Here is a 27,031-nt window from a genome sequence, read left to right as displayed (position 1 = left end):
CAGGATCGAAGAGGGTTTTACACCTCAGAGGTGAGTCATGGTATTCGTCCAAGGTTATACTGGAAAGAAACTGGCAGTTGGAGGTCAGTTTAGGGTGTTTGTCCAGGGATTCTGGGAGACTTGGACAGTTGGAATGGGAATGACGATGCATGTCTTAGAGCAGGGCAACTAGGGGTCAGATGTATATCCGGAGGTTGTGAGGGAGTTCAGTCTCTCTCATGTTGGGCTAGGAGGATTGCAGTAGATGTATGCCAGGTCACGTGTGGTATGTGTAGAGGGAAATTGTCAATGAGTTCAGTAGCTGAAATGAGTCCTCTTTAATGGAGTATTGGGAGGGAATTATGGTGGGAGTATGAATGTCTTGAATCACTAGAGCAAAGATCTCAAATATGGTATAAAAAAGATCTTACTGATGTAAACTAGAATTTCATGTATGTTGAGGTAAGGTATGTTACAGTAAATATATTGTTAAAATAAAGTTTTGTTTAAAATAAAACTTGTTACTTTTTAAGTGGGACACAGAGCTAGGTCTCTAGTTCCAGTTGATCTGATGGCTACTGCAGTGGCCCATATGAAATTAATTTGATTTCATTTCAGCTCCCAGAGAGGAAGTGGCTACATGATAAAACCATCATTACCAAGCTGTCCTCTTACCCATAGGGGTAGTCTTTCCGGGTCACGAAAAATGCATGCCGCTAAGGACTCTTGCATGTGCAGACAAGTTCAGTGGCTGATATAAACCATACACATTATTTCTGCTGATACAATTGTAATTCCTGCTAATTTGCAAGCATGTATTTCTTTTCAACTTCTGTTAGCAGCTGATTATATTTGATATAAGAACTCATATTAGGTGCAACTTCACCCTATTGAAAGGCACAATCAATGTTTTTTTCAGTTTGGTTGGAATGCTCCCGCATCCCTAGTAGAGCCCATTGTCTCCTCATTTTCTTCAGCTAATCTCTGTTTTGAGGTGATGCTTTTTGTGTGAAGTCTGTGATTCATGAGATCAACTGAGCTCCAGGGCTGCTGGAGGGAATGAATGTTTGAGTGGGGCACAGTTTACACTTTTTGCTTACCAAACAACTCAAAACAAGATTAATCATTTGCGAGTTAAATGAAGCTGTTTGCACAGCTCTAGGCATGAAATATTGAAAGAATAGAAGGATATATCCAAGACTGAGAACATCTGTGATTAGAAGTCATTCAAAATGGAGGAAAGAGAGATGGGGACTCTTCCAGAGAATTGAACTAAAGGTTCATAAATGCTCTGTGTTCATGCAACATTAGGGTTCATAGTTAAGCATCTGCAATTGAGGAAGTATGAAATTTAAGGATCAACACACAGCCTTAACTCTGTCCTTTTGCATATAGGCATTATGATATAGTGTTTATTTATATGATCATATTCTGTACTATTTATGAAATATGATGCTATAAAATTATTACAGTAATTAATATGTCTATTATGATAGCTCTCAGAGTTCCAGTCAGAATCTGAGCCTCCTTGTGCTTATGAATAGTATATTCTACAACACTGTGAACTTGTATGTAAAATAACCAGCAATCATAGTTGGAGGAAGGATGGTCTTGTTAAATAAAGCACAGAACAGGAGATTTGTATTTTATTCCTGACTGTGCCACAGACCGCTTGTGTGACCCTGGACAAGTCACTTAATTTCTCTGTGCCTCAGTTCACCTGTCTGTGAAGTGGTGATAGTAACAACTAGCTTCTTAATATGGGTGTTGTAAGGCTAAATTAATTAATTAATGATTCTAAAAACTTGAAATCATTCTTGTAGACGTTCAAAGAATTGGTATAATATTCTAGTTAAAGACTGTATCCCAGTTCATAGTAAGGTCAGAGTTGACATTACCTTTCGTACTTCCTGACTTGAGTGCTTAACAGTGCAGTCTCAACAGTGCATTAACACAGTGCCCTGCTGTGAGTCCCCATACCCAGATGCCCCTTGAGTCCCACCTTTGTACTAGAGCAGAGTTCACACCATGGAATTAATCCATGCAAGTTAATGTTCATTCAGTCAGCTCTTGTTCACCCTGGTCCATCCGTCCCCACTCCCACATCCCTAACTCACACAACGCCCGTAAAGAGACTTCTTTGGGGTGAGGATGAAAGTGGAACAAGTTGACAAATTGGCATAGTGTTTTGGTACCTCCCACTCTAGAAGCCAGTGATGTCCATGTTGAGGTTCCCCTCCTGTCCCACAGGTGAAGGGCAATGTTCTGCCCTTAGAGAAGTTAGACAAATATTAGAAAGTAAAAAAAAAAGGTTTTACTGAGGACAAAGAACAGGCTCAGCTAATGCTTCATAATAAACTCCTTTCACCCCCAAATGTTCTGTGTTCTCTGCTACATAATCATTTTTAAGCTTATCCATTGATGTGGTATCTCACCGTTACACTGGAAAATTCGAATCCAGCTGCCTGAGTTCTCCATGGAGCAAGGGATCTCAGCAAGGTGACAGCATCTTTCTCTAGGGAGGAAGCCAATGCCCAGTGTTAGAGCCACCTCTTCTGGTCAACAGAAAGGTAGCTTCAGACTTGTATAGAAGAAAATGTTAGCTCATTTTTCCAGCCACAGGGATTCATAGATTCATAGACTCTAGGACTGGAAGGGACCTCGAGAGGTCATTGAGTCCAGTCCCGTGCCCTCATGGCAGGACCAAATACCATCCTTGATAGACATTTATCTAACCTACTCTTAAATATCTCCAGAGATGGAGATTCCACAACCTCCCTAGGCAATTTATTCCAGTGTTTAACTACCCTGACAGTTAGGAACTTTTTCCTGACCGTCCAACCTAAATCTCCCTGCTGCAGTTAAGCCATTGCTTCTTGTTCTTTCCTTAGAGGCTAAGGTGAACAAGTTTTCTCCCTCCTCCTGATGACACCCTTTTAGATATCTGAAAACTGCTATCTATGTCCCCCTCTCAGTCTTCTCTTTTCCAGACTAAATAAACCCAATTCTTTCAGCCTTCCTTCATAGGTCATGTTCTCAAGACCTTAATCATTCTTGTTGCTCTCTCTGGACCCTCTCCAATTTCTCCACATCTCTTGAAATGCGGTGTCCAGAACTGGACACAATACTCCAGTTAGGGCCTAACCAGCGCAGAGTAGAGCGAAGAATGACTTCTCGTGTCTTGTTTGCAACACACCTGTTAATGCATCCCAGAATCACGTTTGCTTTTTTGCAACAGTATCGCACTGTTGACTCATATTTAGCTTGTGTCCACTATGACCCCTAGATTCTTTTCTGCCATTACTCCTTCCTAGACAGTCTCTTCCAGTCTGTATGTGTAACTGATTGTTCCTTCCTAAGTGGAGCACTTTGCATTTGTCTTTATTGAACTCATCCGGTTTACCTCAGACCATTCTCTCAATTGTCCAGATCATTTTGAATTTTGCCCTGTCCTCCAAAGCAGTTGCAATCCCTCCCAGTTTGGTATCGTCCGCAAACTTAACTAAGCGTACTTTCTATGCCAACATCTAAGTCGTTGATGAAGATATTGAACAGGCCGGTCCCCAAACAGACCCCTGCGGAACATCACTTGTTATACCTTCCAGCAGGATTGGGAGCCATTAATAATTACTCTCTGAGTACGGTTATCCAGCCAGTTATGCACCCCCTTATAGTAGCCCCATCTAAATTGTATTCGCCTAGTTTATCAATAAGGATATCATGTGAGACCGTATCAATGCCTTACTAAAGTCTAGGTTTAACCACATCCACCGCTTCTCCCTTATCCACACAGACTCGTTATCCTATCAAAGAAAGCTATCAGATTGGTTTGACACGATTTGTTCTTTACAAATCCATGCTGACTGTTTCCTATCACCTTACCACATTCAAGTGTTTGCAGATGATTTCTTTAATTACTTGCTCCATTTATCTTCCTGGCACAGAGTTAAACTAACTGGTCTGTAGTTTCCTGGGTTGTTTTTATTTCCTTTTTATAGATGGGCATAATTTGCCCTTTTCCAGTCTTTCTGGAATCTCTCCCATCTCCCTGACTTTCCAAATAATAGCTAAGGCTTCAGATACCTCCTTATTAACTCCTTGAGTTTCTAGGATGCATTTCATCAGGCCCTGGTGACTTGCAGGCATCTAACTTTCTTAAGTGATTTTAACTGCTCTTTCTTTATTTTATCTTCTAAACCTACCCCTTCCATAAGCATTCACTATGTTAGACATTCCTTCAGACTTTCTCAGTGAAGACCGAAAACAAAGAAGTCATTAAGCATCTCTGCCATTTCCAAGTTTCCTGTTACTGTTTCTCCCTCCTCACTGAGCAGTGGGCCTACCCTGTCCTTGGTTTTCCTCTTGCTTCTAATGTATTGATATTTGATGGGGTGGAATTGGGGGTAGGGGTGAAGATGAGGAACAAGGAAATGTTAGTCACTGCTGACTACTTATCATTTCATTAGATATAATGCTAAGAGATGTTCATTACTAGAAGCCTGACATTCAGATTTCAGAAGTGCAATAAATTTTTCCTTCATTGGTCTGTTCTTGCCACTAGTCTGAAACAAACAGAACAATAATTTAATTTAAAATATGCTCTTATGAATGAACCAAATAACAGTACTTTATCAGTCATGGGAGGAAACAGCCAAATGGGAAATTATACTGATGCTGAAAGTCCATATCCCCATCCTTCCATTTTACCCCACAAATTGCCCCTTGTCTCCAAAAATTCCCACAGTCTTAACTTAAAAACCTCAAACATGACCCCCAGGTTTCCAGTGTAAACTGTACGACATAGGTCTGTTATCCTATGCCAGTAATCAGCTATTACAATAAATCAGTACCAATATGCAGTTAAGAAACCTAGCTAGAAAATATTTAAGCAAAGTAACCAAAATTCCCCCAAAAGCTAAAGGATGGCAATGCCACCAGCCTTCATTTTCTGTCCCTTCACCCACAATATTTTCTTTCCTATAACCATCCCTTTAGTTATGCTACGGTTCTGCCAATATTATTAGGTTGCTTTTTATTGATTAAAAATGTTTCTTTCGTCTAGAACTCACGCTAACACCACTTAATAATTTTCCCCCACAGTACCCTTCCCTATATCAGAGGTGAGGGGAAGGAGTCCTGCATTAAATTTTCATTGATTCTAAAATGTTTTTTTTTCTCTTTAACCTACAGATCTAGCTTCATCAGATGCTGTCTGTTCCTTCTGTTGTTGTTGTACATGTTTTACCTTGATTTTTCCGTCCTGCCAGGATCTACAGCTTTCAGAAGGAGAGCATCTCTGTAATTGGTGACTCATTATCTGAGAAAGGATTGTGCATTTGTTCCTCTTAAAAATATTTATTTTAGGTGGAAATCCTGTTTTTTTATTTGTTTACTGATACTTGGACGCCTCTAATAGGCAATTGCCAGTGGTTATTTGCACACTTCTTTTGAGGTCAGAACGTATTGACCGAAGTGTGTGATTAATTATAAATACATTCAGAAAAAATGGACAAAATATGTAAAAAGCAGTAGTTTGAAATATACTATTAAGATAATCATTTTCCATAGCCTCAGTGGCCTCACACCACACCAGAAAGCCAACAGTGCATAATTAGACCCAGTGCGAGAAACTAATATTCATTGACAATGACATTGTTACCCACTCTGTAAATTTCAATTTGAAGGCCAAACTCTGCTCAGGTTTAAACCCTCTGCAACCCTATAGAAGCCAGTGGGGTTGCAGATTTGGGATGTCCAAATATGACCCTGCAACCCATTATAGCCCTGTATGGGGCACAGTGCCCCCAGGGGTCACTGAGGAACTTATGCTGAGTAGCAGCTCCTTCAAAACCTTTGAAAGGTTTAGTCTTCAACTCCAGTCTGGAGTGGTGTTCTTGGCCTTTGCTGCTGCAGGGGCTACATCCCTTTTTAGATACGCTCCCCTGGGATGTGAGTCCTGGCAGCAACACTGACAGGCATTCCAATCTTGTGCTTCCAAGAATGTGGTTATTAATTATGGCTTCTATGTGTCCACATGCACAGGGGTGGGGAAAAGGTGTCTTCTCTACGGTACTGAATCAGGGTCAGCGTAAGTTAGCTGTAAGACAGGACTCTAAGCTTCTGGGATAAATTGAAAGTTGATATCACATATACATTAAGAAATCCACAAATTCCCCATTCATCCAAATGCTTTATCTAGTGCCTCACTATACACTGGCGTGCAACAGATACAGCAATGCCAGAAAATGTCTGCTGCTGTCCTGTTTCATTCAAATCATATAAACAAACAGAAAGAAAAAATAAAGCTTACAATCTAAGTATAGTAGAAAGGTTTTTGTTCTGTGTGCCTAGCACAGTTGGATTCCATGTCTAGGGCTCCTAAGTGTTATGATAATATATATAATAATTATGCTGATTGCTCATGGATACTGCATTATCAAGTGAGCTGCCAAAACATAGTAGAGAAAAAAGTCTCACAAAGACACCTTCCAAGAGGAGAGTTTGAACTATTGAGCTGAGGCACCAACCAGGCTAAAAGATGAAAGGGAATGGATTTATTGGAACTAGCTTTGGTTTTATAGCAAAACAAGGGCACAAAAAATTGGGCATTATGAACGCAAAGACATGCTGAAAACTGGTGTGGTGGATTTATGAGTTAGGTTTTCCAAACCCAAATTGGAAAGCCATGTTTGTAAGATCTAGATGGTCTTTTATTTCAAGTTAAGGAGAAAACAAAGAGAGACTACATAATTTTAAAATGTCCATGAGAGTTAAAACAGAGCATCTTTCTCTTGCGCTGTAAGATCCTTCATCTTTAGTCTTCTTGCAGCCGTTCCCTTTAGCAGACAGACAGACTTCTTAAAGAAAATACAAAAAAACAATATCCTAGTTATGATGCACCACAGTGAGCCAATGATTTACTCTGATGGAAATACAGGCAGTTTAGTTGGATCTAAAGGTTCCATCCTGCCAGGCACTCTGTATATCCTGAGAAATGCTGGCTGCCCTCAACTCTCACTGACTTATGTGGAGTTACACCTGGGGTGAATTTGCACTGAAGAGGCAGAAGGCAAAGATCTAGATCAAGAGTTCACAGACTTCATTTCACTGTGATCCCCTTCTGACAGCAAAAATTGCTACATGACCCCAGGAGGGAGGACCAAAGCCTGAGCAAAGCCCAATCCCCACCACCCTGGGTGGGGTGCCCAAAACCAAAGCCCGAGTCCCACTGCCCCAAGTGGGGAGGCCAAAGCCCAATGGCATCAGCCCCAGCAGGGAGCCTGTAACCTGACCCCCTCTACCCAGGGCTGAAGCCTTTGGGCTTTGGCCCAGGTAGTGGGGCTCAGGCTTCAGCTTCGGCCCCGAGGTGGTGGATCTCGGGCTTTGGCTCTGGTCCCAGGCCACAGCAAGTCTAAGCCAGCCCTGGGAACCCCAGAGTCATGACGCACTTTGTGGTCCCAACCCGCAGTTTGAAAATGGCTGGTCTAGATCACAGCAAGCACCAGCTCAAAACTTTTGAATGCGAGGGAGCAGGGAGAGGAGGTGAGTTGTCCTTTTCATAGTTTATGGTCTAATTCTCTTACGAAACGCTGATTATTTTTTGTGTGGAATGTGTTATTGAAAATGTCATTATTTCCTTTTTTCAGTATTAACCTTATTTAATCTGTACTTTGCAGCATTAGTAGGGAACCATTTATTGACATTATATTTAACAAAACGCATAATTTTCTATTATTTTCCAGAGTGGGTTTTAGAAAGTTAAGATGTGCTTCTAATGTGAGGCACCAGCAGAAGGTCTTGCATATATATGATATTGGGAGGGCTTCTTGAGACCCTCACAATATTCCATAGTGTCCTAGCTAGAAAAAAACATACAAATCACAGATGTGGAATTATACTCTTAAGGTGCAATTTCATGCTCTCAGCCTGTTTAACATCCATTCGTTTAAATGGAAATTATGCACACACATAAAAGAGAAACTATACCTGTTGGTTAATACACCTTCTTGAGTTCTTTCAGCCTACTTGCTAACCATGTTGCATGGCCTTGTTAGCATGACCTGGCTCCTATGAGAACAATGCAGTTTAAGGGCTTCATTAATTTTAGGACTGTTTGTGAGAAATTGAATGCTGTGACTTCAGGTCTTAAATTTCTAGCTAATAGCATAGATTTTTGTACTTGTATATTATTGCCTCAAATGGGAGTGATCTCAAACCATTCAGATTTCCTTAATTATCATAGGAATGAATGGAAGATATAGTCTATCAAATGATATCTAATTACATCTTCAGCTAATAACAGAAGCTCTTTTGACATTACATTTTAACTTGTATGTTTCAACTAAAAAAAAATGCCTGAGTGTCTAGTCTCACCCTATTGAAAGAAGATCAACTGAATGTTCTCTTGAAAGGCTGGCTACTTCAGCCACTAATCTATTTGTCTCATGTGTATGAATATATGCAGAAAGCGATAGATATAGATCTATTCTTATTGCATGTGTTCTATGATTGCTCTTTTTTTCTTTTCTTGGCCTGCACGTTTGCTACTACAGGACCCTGCTTTGGAAATCAGTGCCAGCAGAACAACCTTCAGTCCTCTAACTAGCACAGCGACTGGGCCTTTGGGTAGTATTTTAGCCACCAGTGGAACGTTTTCAGGCTACCTCAGCAAGCAGGAGATCAGCTGTTCAAATAGCTCTTCCTTCTTAAAGACCACTGCAGTTAGAACTTCCATGGCCTCTCTATCTGTGACACCTGACATTTCACCTGCAAAGAGTAACCTAAGTTCAAAACTAAGCCCTGTGTTCACTGATGGCAGTAGTCCTAAACACCAGCTGAGCCCTGCAAGGCAATATAACAACCCCATTGGCCTTTACTCAGCAGAGACTCTAAAGGAAATGGCTGAGATGCATAAATTAAGTCTCAAACGAAGGGCTTCAGAAGGTGGACTTCCTAGAGGGTAGGTAACATGATTAATTCAATGTTTCAGTAAGTAAGTAATAGCTGAAGAATGAAGTATAAAGCCAGTTACTATACTGTGAATTTGTCTTGTAATTATCATTAATGATGTCCTGAAAAATAGCTATTAAACCTTTCCCCACCTCAAACAGGACACATGGTGCTATTTCATAACAACTCTTGGTCTTTGGTATTTTGAATTGTATTACAGATTGGCTATTGGGTATCCTGGCATGAGGAGGAACACTGTGGTTAAGGTACCTGTGACTAAACCAGCATGTTGGTACTCTCCAATTTAATTCTCTACGCTTAATCTGGTTGACCTGAATATCAACTACAGGTCTGTATGGAAGTTGCTGTAAAAGGGATCTGAAACTACACTTTCCTAAAGAGAAATTGCCTGGAGCAGCTAAGATAACAATCTTAATCTATTGCAGTGAACTTCTAAAACTCCTTCCTCAATGTAGTCACTTTCCAGTGCAAATTGAGATTGAATTATTATTAGTTCGACCACTTGGTTTGAATGTCATCCAGCTCAAATCTAAACACTATTCCACCTGTGTGGAAAGAAATAATCAATAGTTATTATCCACCTGATAAGATATAGAGATGATCCCACCTAGTTTGACTTCAGAATATGTAATTGTTCAGTGCTGTACTGTATTTGTAGAGCAGATATTTTTGCTACAAGCTTGGACTACATTACAGAAATGTTGAAATAAATGACAGCCATGGGAAAGAGTTACTTTCCCACTTTTCTACTATTATTTATGATTTATTAATTTACAGACAAACCTCTATAAGTCAGTTACCCCCAAGCTGTCTTTATCGGAAGTGAAGTCATGTTTCCCAATGTGTTTTAGGAGAAACAAGGAATTTTCAGCACCCTTATCTGAATAAATCCTATGTCCGCCTTTCTGATTGGATAATTAAGGTTTGATTAAGGAAAAGAGTATTTCAGATAACAATGCAGAAGTATAGTAACAGGTAGATAAAGAGAAAACTTCCCTGAGACACAATTTAGTTACCAAAGCTTTCTTTTTAGCTCAATATAATATACAAAATGAGGGGCTGAGAGCAAGAGGAGAAAAATACAATAGGGGCCTGATTCTCCTTTGGCCAGTACCTTGCATAGTCACTTACATGAGAGCAAAGTGGATGTAAAATGCTGTTATTCTGAGTTGATAGTGTTTTACACCAGTATGTACTCAGTTTGCATTAGTGTAAATGACTACACAAGATGCAAGACAATGAGCCTAGCACTCACTAGCACAATCAAGCCCTAGCACTGTAAACTCAAAAGTGCCGTTTACACTTGGTTATAAAAGACTTAAATTAAAAGACATTTTTCAGCAGAAACAGACCAAAAAAAGCTTTTGTTTTCATTTACATTTTTCATGAGGAAAAATATCATTTCTCTACCTGCTTTAGCACTCACAGCTCCTTGGTAGCACATCTGACTTTCCTTGTCTTGGCCTCTTCACATCCCTTGTTAACCTTTCTCCTTGTATTTTCCTTTAGGTAAATCTTGGGCAGATGAACTGCCTGAGTATTCCTGCTATGTACTATTACAAAAAAATACACACCATAGAGTTACATCTGCCACTCATTGACATCAGTAGAAGCCTTTTCGTTGATTTCAGTAGGCATTGGATCAGGCCACATAATAGAAGCATTTGTCCTTAAGGAGGTAAACAAAATATGGACACTGAACCAGCTCCAATGCCCCCTACCTCACAGCACTACCTTTCTATATGTGCCACTTCTTCCGACATACATGCACAAGCACTATCAAAAATAATTTAAGCTCTTCCTGATGCACATCTGTGATCTGGTGCTAGTTGTCACGGACTCACAGATCATGCCCACTCTTGGCCCTGTGCGGTCCGTGGGGAGGTGCCCCTTTCAGTGAGACAGTCTTTCTCGGGGGTCCACTGTCTCTCGGGGTCAGGCCCCTCCACCTCCTGGAGCCGCACCTCTCTGAGCCTTAGCACGTCTGTCTCTGCCGTGGGCCCTCTCCGGGAGTCCACGCGCTCTGGACCCCCTGGGCCTCTTCACCCCCGAAGGGGCTGATGCAACCCTGTTCTCTAGACCAGAGTGACTCTCAGCCAGCATAAAACAGGAGAGTTTATTGAGAGTTGAACACAGCACAGGAAACTCTCAGGGCCTCAGGCCTGGCTTCCCTCAGCACAGCATATCCCAGTCCCCCTGCATCCAGGTGGGCTCTGCCTGCTTCCCCTCGCCAGCCCGAGCCCCCCTGCTTCCCAGCTGGGTCTCTGATATCCCCGGCCTCAAGCCCCGCCTCTGTCCATTGTCTTCTCTCCAGGTAAACAGGGTCGTAAACAGGAAGGCCTGAGTCCCCTCTCCTCGCAGCTCTCCTCTGGCTGAAACCGGCTGGTCAGGTCACCGGGGTCCTCTCTCTGCAGCCCATTGTCCTCCCACTGGCCAGAACCGGTTGTGTCTCCTGGGCTGGGGTCCCGAGTCCCTCTCCAGTCCTCTGTAACAACAAACTCCCTCTCCCCTCACCTCGTTAAACCAGAAACACCCAGGGACATTGAGTCCCACCCCCTGTGCATGCAAACCCTGGAAAAGACAGAAAACCCCAAGAAAACCCCCCCACTTCGTCACACTAGTATACCAAGACATAGCATAAGAAGGCTTGACAGAATTCGATTTTAATTTTTTTATAATTTGGATGGATAAAATTGATATTTATTTTTAAACATTTTAATACTTTTTTCAATTTATATTTTCACTATTGTGCAAAATTGCGGGAAATTGGGGTGGAGGTGTCAGACAATAGTTATTTAATGACGATAGGCATTGAGATTCAAAAATTTAAAGCCTTATAACCGTTAAAACACAATTTGTCAACATCACATGTCAAAATATACAAAGGAAATATCCTTAGATCAAACTCTAATAAATTCTCAAGCAGCACTTTTCTTTCTTACATTGCTAAGTTATAAATTTGGATTATTACTATTGGAAATATTTTTTTCATCAGGGTGTATGTGTACATCAAAACTTACTGATATTTACCAATAAAAATTGAATCTTTCCAAGTTTAAGTGTCAGACTCCCAATAACAAAGCTCAAGCTTTTATCATGGTACTCTCACCTGAGATTTCATTCTAAATTTGAATATAGTTTTGGGGTGCTTTTGTATGAGTAGCTGTAACATATTCATAAATTATAGCCAATTCTGCCTCCTTGTTTTACATATAAACAAATGGAGCAATATGAAAAATCATACAGTTAATGGATCCCTTCCCAGGAAAGAAAGAGCTGTTTTGATAGCTGTTAAGCACTCACCAAAGTACAAACAGCCTGAAATTACTCAGCACAAATGTCTCTGTAATGGTAGCATGCTGTGAAAATTCAGTGTTCCCGGGCCCCCATTTCCACTTGTATGTTATCCATGAAGTGAGAAGCCCTGTGGACTGCGATCTAAAAGGGAATACTAGCTTTCTTGGGCCCTGCTAGAGGTTTAGTGCTTATGTTATCCATGATTCTCTGTTTTTCTGGGTTTGTACATTCATAAAAAGCAGTACATGTGCATAAGCAAAACAGGCTCTGCAAGGTCAGGTCTGACTCTGATTGGTACTAGTCTATAAATGATACTGTATGAGAACCTACATAGGCAGGTAGATCCCAGGTGTATTTTATATTTAAATGTTTGGGATTTTTTTTTAACTTGTATCCTGTGAAACATCTGAACAGATCCACTGATGTGCTGGATGGGACTCTGGGGAGCCCCTTGTTAAAATTCTGTCAGCAAGCGCAAAGGAAGATTGGAATGATTTCTGTCTCTCTTACTGAGTTCCCAGTCCCTTACTCCTCTTATGCACTTCTGGAACTAAGGGCTTATTTCAGGGCAAGGGTGAACATTTTTTGCAGGAGTGCCTATTACAGTGTCGGCAGCAGATCTTAATGGAGTAAAGGTTCTGCAATGGGGAACATTAACACAGATTGAGAATGAGTCATAGAGTCTCATGTATGGATTCTTATTCCAGCACGTCTTTGGCTAGGGCAGTAAATACCTGTCCCGCATGTTTTTGTGTGTCAGAGGGGTAGGATTACCAGCTTGTTACTCTGTGGCATCTTTGAGCGAGCAGGTTGTGTATTTTGGTACCTGTCCATATGTAGAAATAAACTAAAATGATGTGTGGGACTGAGCTGGAAAAAAATTTATCATCTCAATCCAGCATATCAAGAAAGGCTAAGCTTTGCTGTAGCTGGAGGGAGTTGTGATAATCTGTTTAGGTCTGAAAAATCTTTGTCAAGATTTGAGGATATTGACCACTTCTCAGAAGACTAATGTGTGCACAGTATTTTTTCTGTCTATGACACATAGTTTTCATGTGCATGTTCTTCATACTCCACCATCAAAGAATTAGTTACTCTCTCTTTTAAAGGGTATTTTACAAACTCCAGTTCTACCTTAAAAATAGTGTTTTCTATGCACAGACATGGTTGAGAGGATTAGAATAGCCATCAGAATTCACTTCAGAAAATGATACTATTACACCATGTTTCACTGTAAGCAGTTGCTCAGCTGTCTTGCACATACCTAAATGGATATAGAATCGCTGATCTGCTTACAGGCTACAACTTGTTCCTAATATATCTCTACTGATTCCTGTAAAAGACAGATATATTTGGCTCATTGCATGGTTTACAGAGCTGGCAGAATATTCTCGAAGCTGAGAATCTGAGGGGCAAACGCTGGAAAAAAAGGCATTATATGACTGTATGTCCAGACAAATGCAACAGCACAGAGCCTCATGCCACAGCTTTGGCTCGCTGCACTGTTTTTTGTTAATTAAAAATAAACTTGGGTGTCAGAGCTGCAGAAAAGCCGTATGTAAAGAAGAAACTGCTCCAAAGAGTCACTGAGATGAAAGCAGAGGGAACCAAACCTAACTTGTGGGCCAATCCAGTTGTAATGCTGCTCAGCGCTGCTCTGTGTGAGACCCAGATTCACTCCCAAGGCTGGAAATGTTGCAGAAGCAACTGGGAAGATGATGATGCCCAGATCTATCAAAAGTGTCTTATGTAGCCAATTAGAAAATAATGTTGTTGACTATCTCTGCATGGAATCTTGTCCACTTTTTCCTTGGTCACAGACATGATCTGCTATCCATGATCCAGAGGGATGGGGCAAGAAGGAGGGCAAAAGTGCGTGTTCTCAAAGCTTTGAGAAAGACTATGTGAAAATTAGCAGAGGTCATTGGGGAATCATATAAGGAGCTTCCCCTTACCAGAGGTCTGAGCTCCTTGCTTCTGTCATGCTCCCAGCTTCTGCCTGCCTGAGACCTAAATTCTGATCCCTTGTGTTGTGCTGCTTTCCAATTGCTCAGCAGACTACAACCAGTTACTGTTAATGCAGTGGAGAACAATGTTATGTGAATATTGTTTTCTCCTGCATTATGTCCCGTTACTGATCTCAAAAAGACACAATATTAATGCTACAAAATTAATGCTCTCAGGCCTTGTAACAGAGTGGTTTCCTCCTAAAGGACAGGAGGGCTTTGGCCTAACCAACCGGGATTACCAAAAGGGCACACCTCGGTTGGTTCATGTAATTTCTTATGAAGGGCAGCAGATGGCTGCAGAGAAGGGGGAGGCTCAGGAAATAAAAAAGCTTCTGCATGGACGACCCTGATGCCAGGGGGGTTGGAGCCAAAGCAGAAATCTGTGGCTCTAGACCTGAGCCCAAGGCTTGAGCTAAGCAGGTCCTGGGAGTGGCCTGCAAAGACAGGAAAGGCCTCAGTCAAGAAGGTCTGGGAGTATGGTAAATTGGAGACTGTTGGGGTCTGAGCAGGCTCTAGCAAAAAGACCTAGGACGTGGGGTTTCACTGCTGAAATTTAAAGTAAGAAAAGCCTGAGAGTGGCCTGACAAAAGGGTAAAAACGATGGACTGTATTTTTGGACATTGAGTTTTACTTTGAAGCTTTATTTATGTGATTAAACTTGGACCCTCAAGAAGGGGTGCTGACTGGACAAGAAAAGCCTGTGTTGAGTTTAAAAAGCCCTTTGAGGGAAAAATTGTTAGCAGGGCACCACAGAGGCTTCCCTGGCCACAGGGGATTGCATGGGAGACAACTGATCCCACTACATGGCTGATTAGTTTTTCACTTTATCTGGTGTAAAATCAAGAGTGACCACTGAAATCAATTGATATACACCACTGTAAAACTAATATAAGTGAGATCAGATTCAGGTCAGTAATGTGTTAAGTAGAGGGGCTTTTCCCTTCAAATATCTGTTAATATTTTCTTTGGATATTCTTCATCAGATCCTGCTCACTGGATTGGCTACACGGGGCCAGGCTGATGGGACTGGCATTACACACATGAATATTTAGTGTCTGGGGAGGAGGATATAATCTCTCTCACTCGTGTTATTTCAAGAGGAGTATATAGCCTGCAAATAGTTCAGCTTCCTTGCTTCCGTAACCCTCAATAACAATACTTCCAGTGATGCACAGTAATAATAATGTTGTCAAGGATCAGCCAGAATGCCTTGGTACCTTAGTAAGTCTCTGTGGATAAGCTATAATCCCTACATTTCTCCTCTCTCTTAATCCATTGTGTTTTTTTAGGCATACAGTTGCTTTCTATTCCTATTTGTAGATGGTTTGATAAAGCTTTATAAACCCTTGTTAATATATATTGCCCTTGACACTCTAAAACTATTGTTCCTTTTGTTTGTTTGTTCTTTCTCTCTTCCTTAGGTCATAGCCAACACTGCTGCCAAGTTAGTATCAAATAATGTGTACGTGTTATGCTGTATGTTTGGGGATTTGTTTTCTGGGGTAGCATGAGCCCATATGTTCTTGCTGTGTCTTTTTGCAAGGTAAAAGCATTGAAAAAGACCAGATTGGCACGGCAGACATCATACCTGGCTACTATATCCAGAGGTGGTTCTAGTCTAACAATATTTCTGAAACTCTCCTGCTTATTTAGAGTTTCATGTTAATATCCTAACTTTGCAACTGTAACTTGGATTGGAACTTGCTCAACTGTTGTAAAGCTTTTCAGATCTTTTTAATTCCCTGAAGTCATACATGCATTTCTTCTTAATTCTTCCAATAGTCTTCATGCCCCCGGGATTTTGTGGGCTTTGGATACAAGCTTTTTATTATATAATTACCAGTGTGTTTTTAGTTTCAGGAGACAGATCCAAATCTTGAAGTCCAATTCCAGCCAAAGTCCCATTGACCTCAACGTTTAGCTCTTGGGTTTTAAATATCTAAGATGCACATTTCTTCAGTGGGAATTCTGCCTGAATAAGGAGTTAGTATGGACTTGAAGATCTGACCCATCGGCTTTTAGACAGGGAAATTTCCCCAACTCCCCTTCAACTTTGACCTTCAATTTTGAGGTGAGAGCAAAAAGATCCCTTCTGAATTCCTGCTTGACGTCTCTGGATTGGAAGATGCTCTTGCCCATGCAACATTCTGGAAGTCCAGAAACTGATGGGAACTCAAAATTGGGCTGAATTCAGCAGCAAAGTAAATGATGAAGCAAGTTAAATGTCAAGTTTAACTGATAAGAGGATTGGTGGAAATGATAGAGTAGTTACACTTGAATTGTCTTTTAGAGGGTGAGCAACATAAGTGTAATTTACACTGATTTGGCAGTGTGTGGTGCCCACATTAAGCCCTTGATGTAGCTTGGAACAAATAGATACAACTTCCATTGAAGTCAAAGGAGTGTTTGCCCACTTACACTTAGGACTGAATTTTTCCCTGGAGTTGTAGGGCTGATGTAGCAGAAATCAAAGTATGGGGCTCTATTTTATCTTATACTCTTCTGTTACATTTCCTGAATACTTCCAGAGTTCTGCTACCAAGCTGTGTAAATTTTGCGCACCTGCTGAATGCCTGTCAGCATTACTTGTTGCAGAGACCCCAGATTTCTTGCTTCTGCTAGAATTGGCTCCTCACTTCTGCCAAAGGGTCCTGCACTGAGCATCCTGTATTGACATTAACATTTCCTCCCCTCCCAACAAGACACTGCAGTTGAAACTCTGCAGCTGAAAGAGACCTTTTCTGGTTCTTTCTATGGAAAAGCCTATTGATTTCAACTGAAGTTTTGCCTTGCAAAGGACTGTAGGTTTGACCCTATCCTGTTAAGAGAGCAGTGAAATTGCTTCAATTCCACATTCCAACACTGAAATCAGTAATTTTTGTGCGAACCTAAGCATCCCTGAGACCTCTAGCCCTTTTTTGGATTGATTTGTTCAAGCCAGTTGCCTAGGACTATATTTTCATACAGATAGAAGCTTCAGTTTAGGTAAACTGATGTCTTCACTGAGTCTTCCCCTCTCCTATTAATGGAAAAGATGGAGAGCACTGAATTAATGATCTCCAGGGTCTATGAATTCCGAACTGCTCTCTGATGGCTTGATTCATTGTGGAGATAAGAGAAACCACCTCTATAACAAAGCATGGGGATTTTCAGAAGCCAATAGTAGGCATAATGTGCAGTCTCTCTTTCTTTGTGAGTCACTCTACAAGATGGTATCAATAGAATAATGTTATCATGGTTATTAAACATGTTAATTAAAAGACATTTAAAATGGTGAAAATGTTCAAAGAAATGCATGTTTTTTATTTGTACCGAATGCATAATAAAGCTTCTTAATTCCTTCAAAATGACTGTGCATGTATTACAGGGCTGTGTTTGCAATAAGGTATATGTGCATCTATATGCACCTGTCCCTGCTGCATGCTCTTCTCAAATATTGCTTCAAAAACGCACAACTATATCTCTCCTGTTGGCCTCAGTAGAGGCATCTCACCAAACAAAAGGCTGTTACAGGAGTTGGAATCCATTGCTTGGGAGTGCAGATCACCTATGATGATCAGCACAAGTCTCAAGTCAGTTGTCTGCTGGGAGTCTTCACAACTTGTGGGAAGAGTTTTTCACCCCTTTGATTTTCTTCTCTCTCCTTTAATAACTGAGGGTGCATCTTTTATTAACAAACACTCTAAAAGGCCTCATACTGTGGCCCAATCCTTCTGAGCTGCCATGAATATTGCAGATTCCTTTTCTTCATTGTTGCTCAGTAAACTGGAAGAGTTACTGCTGAGCACTGTGAAGCAATCCCTACCATTCAGAGATGAGCATATACTGTCGGAAGCACCCAAAACACTTTATTTTCTTGGTTGGCTGAGGGAGGAGGTGGGGTGACAGATGGGAATTTAACCCTGGTGTCCCATATGGTAGCCAAGAAAAGTTAATTAAATGACTGAAGATCCGAATTAAAATGTTACTTGGAAAAACTTAAGCTAAACTCTAGGAGTATAACACTGTCTACCAAGATGCTGAGAGTCATGCCCTAATGATCTAAGTTTAGGATTGACAGTGAAGAACCCTGGCATTCAAATCCTAGCTCTGACACTGATTCCCTCCATGATTTTGGGTGTGTCACTTAAACTGCCTGTGCCTCATTTTCCCTAATAAAAATCCTTACCCACATGGAGGTCACAATAGGCAACTGTCTCAGAATAATGAGTGCAATTGTGTATCGACTGTGATGTAGACAGATTTAGGACTGACCTTGCAATAAATTTATTCTGGAGTGGTTACATATTTTGGTAACCTCCACATTTCCTCATAGAAGTGCTATAAGGATTAAATTGTTAATATCTGCAAAGGGCTGTGAAGATGAAAAGCATGAGTACTAAAAATCACCATGATGAATTATCTATATAGAAAAAAATGTAATTCTGCAAAAGAGAAAAGCAGATATTTATTTCAACTCATTAAACTTTCTAGTACCTTAGAAGATCTTTCTAAAAAGATTGAAGGAATACATGGGGAGCTCTTTGGGTGTAGACATATATGTACCTACGTACGTATATATAACAGCTATATTTGCCATATTTTTTGTTTTGTGGCTGCAACTGTCTCAAGTTTACAAAACTATCAGCCAACACAAAAATCTCATTCTATAGTCTAGCCCCTGACCACATTCCTTATTAATGTTATCCATTACGCTGTGTGTTCTTTCTCTCCAGCAGTCTGAACAGATGCTTTTGTGGTGAGATGTCTTAGGCACATGCACGCATTCCTCTGCTGCTGCTTTTTTCTTTTTATAATTATCACCTGTTTGTCCTTATTTTATTTTCTTTCTCCCTTTGTCTCTTCTCCAAACCTCACTCTCACATAACCCCAGCACTGAGTATGTGGAACGCTTCAACCCTAATGTCCTGAAGGACTCTGCCCTGTCTACACACAAACCCATTGAGGTGAAAGGCCTGGGTGGCAAGGCCACAATAATTCATGCCCAGTATAACACCCCAATCAGCATGTATTCCCAGGATGCTATCATGGATGCTATCGCAGGCCAGGCACAGGCCCAAGGTGGTGAACTTGCTGGGTAAGGTTTTTTCTTGTGTAAAATGGCACCTATCTGCATGATATATGAATCCTTCCTCCCATCCTTTTTCTCTCCTTGTTTGTTTGTCTGTTTGGATTTTGCGGGGGAAGGAGGAAGTATCTTTATGCACTGCACTGAAAAATACAGATCAGTGTTTTCTTTAAATATTTTGAGGTGGAATTAACATCCTTTGAAAGATAAGAGAAGGAGGGGTGTTTAGAATAGAAAAAATCCTTTTTCAGTATTCTTCCTAGATTTGGAAGCTCTGATGACTTGGAGAAATCCTACATGGTTATACAGAGAGGTTTTTGTCTGTAAAACTAAATTAGTCTCCCTTGGTAGTAGAAGACATTCTGAGGTGAGGGATGAGCTGTAGTCATAAAAAAAAAACCCCAAGAAATCCTGCTACTAGCTATTTGCAAATACCCGCATTATTTCAGTGGCTTTTTCACGTCAGGCCAGATTCTGCCACAGTTACTTACACTAGGTAAATGATACTACTCACAGACTAAGGCACAGTTCAGTGAGAATGATGGTGGTGGAATCAGGCCATTTTATATATGGTACTTGAAGCAAAAAAGGAAATTTATTTTGAATCTCTCAATCTGTTCCGTGGTTACACTTGGTGAGAGATGCTTTGTCAGGTAAGGTAAGCCCCAGATCTGACCTGTGAAAAAATTGTTAGAAATTACTGGGGGCATATCTTCCCCTTAGCCTGTCCATTCATTTCCCTCTGATATAGTTGTGGGTTCCACACATGGAATGGGAACGGGAACTAAATCTACTGTACTTTTCAGCAGTGAGAAACTGGAAAGTATGCAAACTTGATAGGGAAAGACTTTTTTTTTAAGCCTCCAAGATAGTATTACAAAAATTTAGAGTAAAAATATTATTAGTAAGGAAATTGGCAGCACTTTTTTTAAGTTGATGAGTAAACTGTTAAATTAATCCCCGTGGTTTGAATATTGCTCTCAGCTACTTGGGTGTAAATCCAGAGTAATTCCACTGACTTCAGCAAAGTTCTCCTGGTTTTACATTGGTGTAAGTGACACCAGAACATAGGTTTTGTTTAATTTTTTTATTATATCCATCATCAAGCTCAGAGAAACAGATTGCTGCTAAAGCATAAGGGCTAAGGTTACTCAAGTAGAATATTGATATCAGAATGTTAATAAAGAGCAACTTCGTACATTTCACCTGGAGAAAAGGTTCATGGAGTTGGAAATATGGATGGTTATTGTCTTAATAATGCCTATTATAACAATCATACTTTCGTTCTAATAACTGCATTGATTACATAGCACAACAGGCAAGAAAAATGGAGGAGCATTTGTCATTGGTATAAAAAGAATGTAAGATGCATTTTTATTACTGGTTATTGTTTGATGTTTTTCAGAATGAAGCCCAATGTTATGTTATCCCACTGTGGGATTTATGTTTAACAACTGCTGTTTAACTGAAACCTCTAACTTAGGATAAACAGGAGTTTACATATTTCACAGTTGAGAAGATATTTAAGTTAAAAATGATGTTTCCACAATATTGCATGCATCACTAAAAAGTAATAATTTCTCCCAACTGCTGATTTAAACCAGTGTGGGGTGATTATGACCCGTCTCTTTTGTTGTCTTTAGCAGACAGATAGAGGTTTGTGTATAAAGAAAGTGGTGACGACAGACAAGATACTCTGTTTATCCAAATACATACTTTTCACTTTTGCAGTGCTGCTCAGTATAACTGCTTTTCAGCAATGAGAAGGTTCATGATGGTGCGTGACAACCAGTAAAGAAAATATATAAACAGCCTCACTAAAAATACTGAAATTTAATCCAATATGAAGGGCCTAAAATGCATGTATTTTATACAAAAATGTTATACAACTAGATTAAATATGGTGTAATCAAGGACCCTGAGTGCTGTTTCGGAATCCTTAGCTCTGTCAATAGCACTCAATAATTCTGTTTTCGTCCAATTTAGTTTCTATCAACCTCAGAATTCTATATTATCCTACGAGGGAAATGCTATTTTTTCCTGAAAATTGTTCTTATTTCAGACTGAACTCAAAATAAGTTAAAAGAAAATAACTTCTTAGTTTTATCCTGTAAAAAACTTGAATTCCAGATTGAGCTAGATTTTTTCTAATAAATCTCTTTTGCCATTTTTAGAGAAAATGTAATATAATCACATTTTCTGGTTTAAGAAATGTTGTTTGTAGCCATGACTCAAAACCAGCTGTAAATTACTAATAGTCAGTTGACAAGCCTTTGGTCTTTAATATAATGAACATGTAATTCACTTTGATATTGTGAAAAAAACTCCTAAAGCATATTCTCCATGGGCCTGATCCTGCAGTCCTCATTCATGCAGTTTCAAGTCATGCCTCAGCAAGGACTGCAAGGTACAGCCTAATATATGCTGTAATTACTTTCCTTAAGAACTTGTATTACACTTGCCAATATACATTTTCAGATTTATCTAAGCAAATATTTATGCAACAACCATGAGAGTCCCAAAAGAAACATGCTGATTTATTGGAATAAATATATGCCTTTTAAGTGGTATACTTATAAACCCTTAATAAACCTTTTGTCATCTGTAACCTTCTCATTTCTCTCTCAAACTGGAGTAAATGAAGAGTAACCCAACTGTAGTTAACCTGGCTTCACACTGGTATAAATCCATTAAGTGGGAGGCAAATCAAGGCCTGTTTTTTTTCCAAATACAACACGACTTTTGTGACAACTGTTAATGTGGAAGGAAGGGGTTAGGGAGAGAGGATGCATGGTGCAAGCCAGAACAAATTAAGGGCCTAAACCATATGCCTGTGCCGTTTACCATTAAAGTCAATGTAGATTTGTATGGTGCAGGTGCCTGCCCACATAGGTTGCAGGATTGCGGCTTTGGTCTTGATAGATTATTTGATTTACTTGTGGGATTCTTTAAATATTATCAAACAAATTCATCTATGGTATAACTCCACTGCCTTTATTGGAGTCAGACATGGGATGCACATGACCCCATGTTTCTCTTGTTAGACATTCTATTCTGTCTGGAATAGAAAACTTTTAATCTTTTCATGGGTATGGGAAGGAGAAATGTGTACTGTAACTTTAACATAGTTGATATTGAGGTGATAACCAATGAGCTTATTCAAAGTGCTAACATTTTTATGTATCTCTTTGTGCTCCCTTTTATTGATAATTTCTTTTCTTTTCTCTTTATTCAATCCTTTTCTTCACTAATTTCTGATACTAACATTACTCTGTTGTGCACATCCCAATGCTCCATAATGATGGATTCCACACAATGCCTTTTGTTGGGTTTTGACCATATGACTCACAGTGAATCTCCATTGGCGTAAGTAGATCCATATTTCCAACTAGCTGAACACAATGAAAGAAGTACAGTGTATGTGTGTTCTTTTAAAAAGGTTCACTTCTTTCATATATATGGATTTTAGAGGCATTTGATTGTATATGCGAAGTCATACAATACAAATCATCTCTCTTTAAAACTACCATTTAGACGGTCTCATAGTTATAAAGTTTCACTGTTGAGCATGTGAAGTCCTGGTAATTTCATAGAAGGCTCTTAAATGAGATCTGTCAGATGCAGTTCAGAACAAAGAATTTGTCATATTGGATCAGACCACTGGTCCAACATGCTTCTCCTATATGATGCCAGTCCCTGATGCTTCACAGAAAGGAGAGACTGCTCCTTCCAGAAAATCCCAGATAAGATGAAAGAATTTCACTAAGTGCAGATGGAGATGAGAATTCAATGTATTTTCTAATGGGAGGGGAAAAGTGTGTATTTATTTAAATATTCCTTAGTGTTAGAGAATTCTGACACGGGCAGTCTGAGTAATGATAAAGGGTCCAAATGATGAACACTAGAATAAAGGTAAATATAGCTGTTTAACTGGAAAGGAAACAAAAGGAAATGAACATATCTAGATAAAAAGCCAGGAGTCAGCCCTTCTGTTGTTTTATGTAAGCTATAGCACCAGTGAAATCAGTGGAGCTATGCCAGTTGACATCAGCAGAAGCTTTGCTCCAATTTCTTTTCCATTTTGTATATTAAATTTTAAATTTTAGAAATTAAATAGTTACTGACATTTATTTTTATGTATCAGGCAGTTTTTTAGTGAACTGATACTTTTTGGAAATATGCCCATGAAATAATCCTCCTCTGTTACCTCAAGTAGAAAGCTAATCTGGACGCTACACTATATGAACTAGCATTGAAGCATTTCCTTCATCTTTGGAGAGTGATTTCTGAGGGCTTGTATACAAGCATGGCAAAGTGCTCTATGGGGGTGTGACTTATAAAGCATCCTAACATGTTGTGCTCTAACTGCCCTGTAAAGACCCTGCTGGCGTGCTCTAAAAGGTACCTAGTTTGTGTTAACTTAGTCCTCTTTCAATCCTACGTTAACACAAATTAGATACCTTTTAAGTTACATCTACACTACAAGCTAGACATGATAATTCCCCTGCTTTTGTGCACATATGTGCACTAGCTCACATTGGTTAGTGTAGCTATGGTAGTAGGGGCAGCAGCAGCAGAGTCACAGCTTAGCTATGCCAAGTACAAACCCACCTGAAACCAGTGAGTACACCCCCCCTGAATTTCCGCAACAACCTCCCCCAGTTTTGTGAACTACTTACATGCAGTGTTGGCAATTTAGTGATTGTTTGGAAATTTGAATTGAAATTGAAACATTAATACACACTTTGAAAGCATATAAAGTGTATGATAAAATACATGTATCTAAAAAAGCATAATAGATTGAAAAGTATGAACATAGATTAGCTTCCTTATACAGCTGATGTTTTTATGATGATGTCACAGTGCATTCATTTCAGTGATGTTGGCCAATTTAATAATTTCAGATTATGATTTGTAAGCAAATTCAAAATGAGCTCTCCCTAACAACTGGTGATGAGCTTGGGGGAAAGGCTGCAGGACCAGATTGTATTTACATTCACACCTACTATATCTAGGTATCCAGCAAACAGAGCTGTGTTGCCCAAGTGATAGACTTTGGCTGGGGCTGGGTTACAAATCACTTGAATGCGGGGGGGGAATGAAATGATGTTATTCTTATTGTATGAGTAAAGGGCAGTAGAACTGTACTTAGCCTGTGCTGATTGAGGACATCAAGAGAGAGGGTGGAGACAGGTGTTTTGCTTGATGGTCTGCCTGAGTCACAAGTACTATTTGACCTGCCCATCTCCACTGTTTAAAGACAGAGCTGATAAGGCTCCATAGATAGTCTTTTGTTTTGTTAAGTGACCACTACTGCTGAAATCACTGATAATCAGGTCTAAGTGCTTAGATCTGCTGTGGGAGAGTGTTTCTGTGGAAGAGATGGCCCAGTCTGCACTAGCAGCAAGGTTCTCCCACTGAGAGCTCAGCTGAAATCACTGAGAACTGGGTGGAACCTCAAGAGACTAACTCGCAGAGGTCACAGTGGCAGGTGGCAGCAGAAGGTGATGGCACCAGGCCATGGCAACAGAGCAAAGGAGTGAACAGTGGCACAATGAACTACAGTGGCCAGAGCGAACAGTGAGCAGCTGGAGGAATGAGCAAGGTGCCTTCTTGCCCCCCACCTGGGAGGTGAACTCATGTGAAATCACCTCTGAACTCTGAGTCTCAACTGACCAAGGACACCACCGGTGAGTGTAAACAAGGCTGTTAAGAATGCTGGAGGCACAACACAGTTCATGCGAACAAACATGACTGTAGCATCGCGCTTTCTATTTAAGCAAGAGATACCACACACTACAAACTAGAGGCAAATGTTAAGTGCATTGTCACTTGTTCATCCTGAAGTTGAACACTGGTTCCGAACAAGACCAGCACATGCTCACTATCTTTCTGCAAGAAACTCAGCTGACTGGCTAGAAGCATGTTGTACAACAGTGAAAGACTCAACAGTTGAAAAAGTGAAGAACTCTCTCACCACATTCAAAATATTTGCATATATGGCTGGTGAATACACCTTAATTGATTAGTCTCATTATAGCTGGTATGGCAACATCCATTTTTTCATGTTCTCTGTGTAAATATCTTCCTACTTTATTTTCCACTGCATGCATCTGACAAAGTGGGTTTTAGCCCACGGAAGCTTATGCCCAAATAAATTTGGTAATCATTAAGGTTCCACAAGTACTCCTCGTTCTTTTTGGAAAATATAGAAGATACTCTGGAACTGCCGTTCAAATTAGTCCAACCTGGGAAAACCCGCCGGCTTTCTCATGAGCGATCCTTGGCTGTTCTCTTAAGCCATTGTCTTAACTGTTATTACTGGCTTTGGAAAGTATCTACAAAGATGGGTAAAGGCAGCAGAGAATCCTGTGGCACCTTATAGACTAACAGACGTTTTGGAGCATGAGCTTTCGTGGGTGAATACCCACTTCGTCAGACGCACGTAGTGGAAATTTCCAGGGGCAGTTATATATATGCTAGCAAGTGGCAGGTAGGAATTTAGACAGCTTACATTCCTTTTTCCTTCATCATCTGGAACCCATGGGAAGGAGACTCTAGAAAGATTCCACCATGATTTCAACAACTTCCACCCCACCATCAACCTCAGCCTGGACCAATCTACACGGGAGGTCCACTTTCTAGACACCACAGTGCAAATAAGTGATGGTCACATTAACACCACCCTATATCGAAAACCTACCGACCGCTATGCCTACCTTCATGCCTCCAGCTTCCATCCCGGGCACATCACACAATCCATTGTCTACAGCCAAGCACTGAGGTACAACCGCATCTGCTCTAACCCCTCAGACAGAGACCAACACCTACAAAATCTCCACCAAGCATTCTCAAAACTACAATACCCGCACGAGGAAATTAGGAAACAGATCAACAGAGCCAGACGTGTACCCAGAAGCCTCCTACTGCAAGACAAACCCAAGAAAGAAACCAACAGGACTCCACTGGCCATCACATACAGCCCCCAGCTAAAACCCCTCCAACGCATCATCAGGGATCTACAACCCATCCTGGACAATGATCCCACACTTTCACAGGTCTTGGGTGGCAGGCCAATCCTTGCCCACAGACAACCTGCCAACCTGAAACGTATTCTCACCAGCAACTGCACACCGTACCATAGTAACTCTAGCTCAGGAACCAATCCATGCAACAAACCTCGATGCCAACTCTGCCCACATATCTACACCAGCGACACCATCACAGGACCTAACCAGATCAGCCATACCATCACTGGTTCATTCACCTGCACGTCCACCAATGTAATATACGCCATCATATGCCAGCAATGCCCCTCTGCTATGTACATCGGCCAAACTGGACAGTCACTACGGAAAAGGATAAATGGACACAAATCAGATATCAGGAATGGCAATATACAAAAACCTGTAGGAGAGCACTTCAACCTCCCTGGCCACACTATAGCAGACCTTAAGGTGGCCATCCTGCAGCAAAAAAACTTCAGGACCAGACTTCAAAGAGAAACTGCTGAGCTTCAGTTCATTTGCAAATTTGACACCATCAGCTCTGGACTAAACAAAGACTGTGAATGGCTTGCCAATTACAGAACCAGTTTCTCCTCCCTTGGTTTTCACACCTCTACTGCTAGAACAGGGCCTCATCCTCCCTGATTGAACTAACCTCGTTATCTCTAGCTTGCTTGCTAGCATATATATACCTGCCCCTG

At 40.5% G+C, this 27,031-nt stretch overlaps 1 protein-coding gene across 11 annotated transcripts in view; it reads left to right on the top strand.

The window, feature by feature from the left end:
- Positions 1-27,031, top strand: part of LDB3 (LIM domain binding 3) — a 232,294-nt gene that overhangs the window by 126,527 nt on the left and 78,736 nt on the right. For 7 of the 11 annotated variants that reach the window (XM_032776737.2, XM_032776735.2, XM_075072497.1 and 4 more), the window contains exons 5-7: positions 15,677-15,717; positions 19,129-19,332; positions 22,675-22,689. In XM_032776737.2, the coding sequence (XP_032632628.1) occupies positions 15,677-15,717; positions 19,129-19,332; positions 22,675-22,689 (260 nt within the window). The remainder of the gene's footprint in view (positions 1-15,676; positions 15,718-19,128; positions 19,333-22,674; positions 22,690-27,031) is intronic. The other 4 variants (XM_032776740.2, XM_032776745.2, XM_032776739.2 and 1 more) reach the window with 3 other exon arrangements.

Source organism: Chelonoidis abingdonii, chromosome 15, assembly GCF_003597395.2.
Source record: "Chelonoidis abingdonii isolate Lonesome George chromosome 15, CheloAbing_2.0, whole genome shotgun sequence".
Lineage (NCBI taxonomy): Eukaryota > Metazoa > Chordata > Testudines > Testudinidae > Chelonoidis > Chelonoidis abingdonii.
The sequence above is the reverse complement of the archived record's forward strand: the minus strand, read 5'-3'. Positions and strand labels throughout refer to the sequence as shown.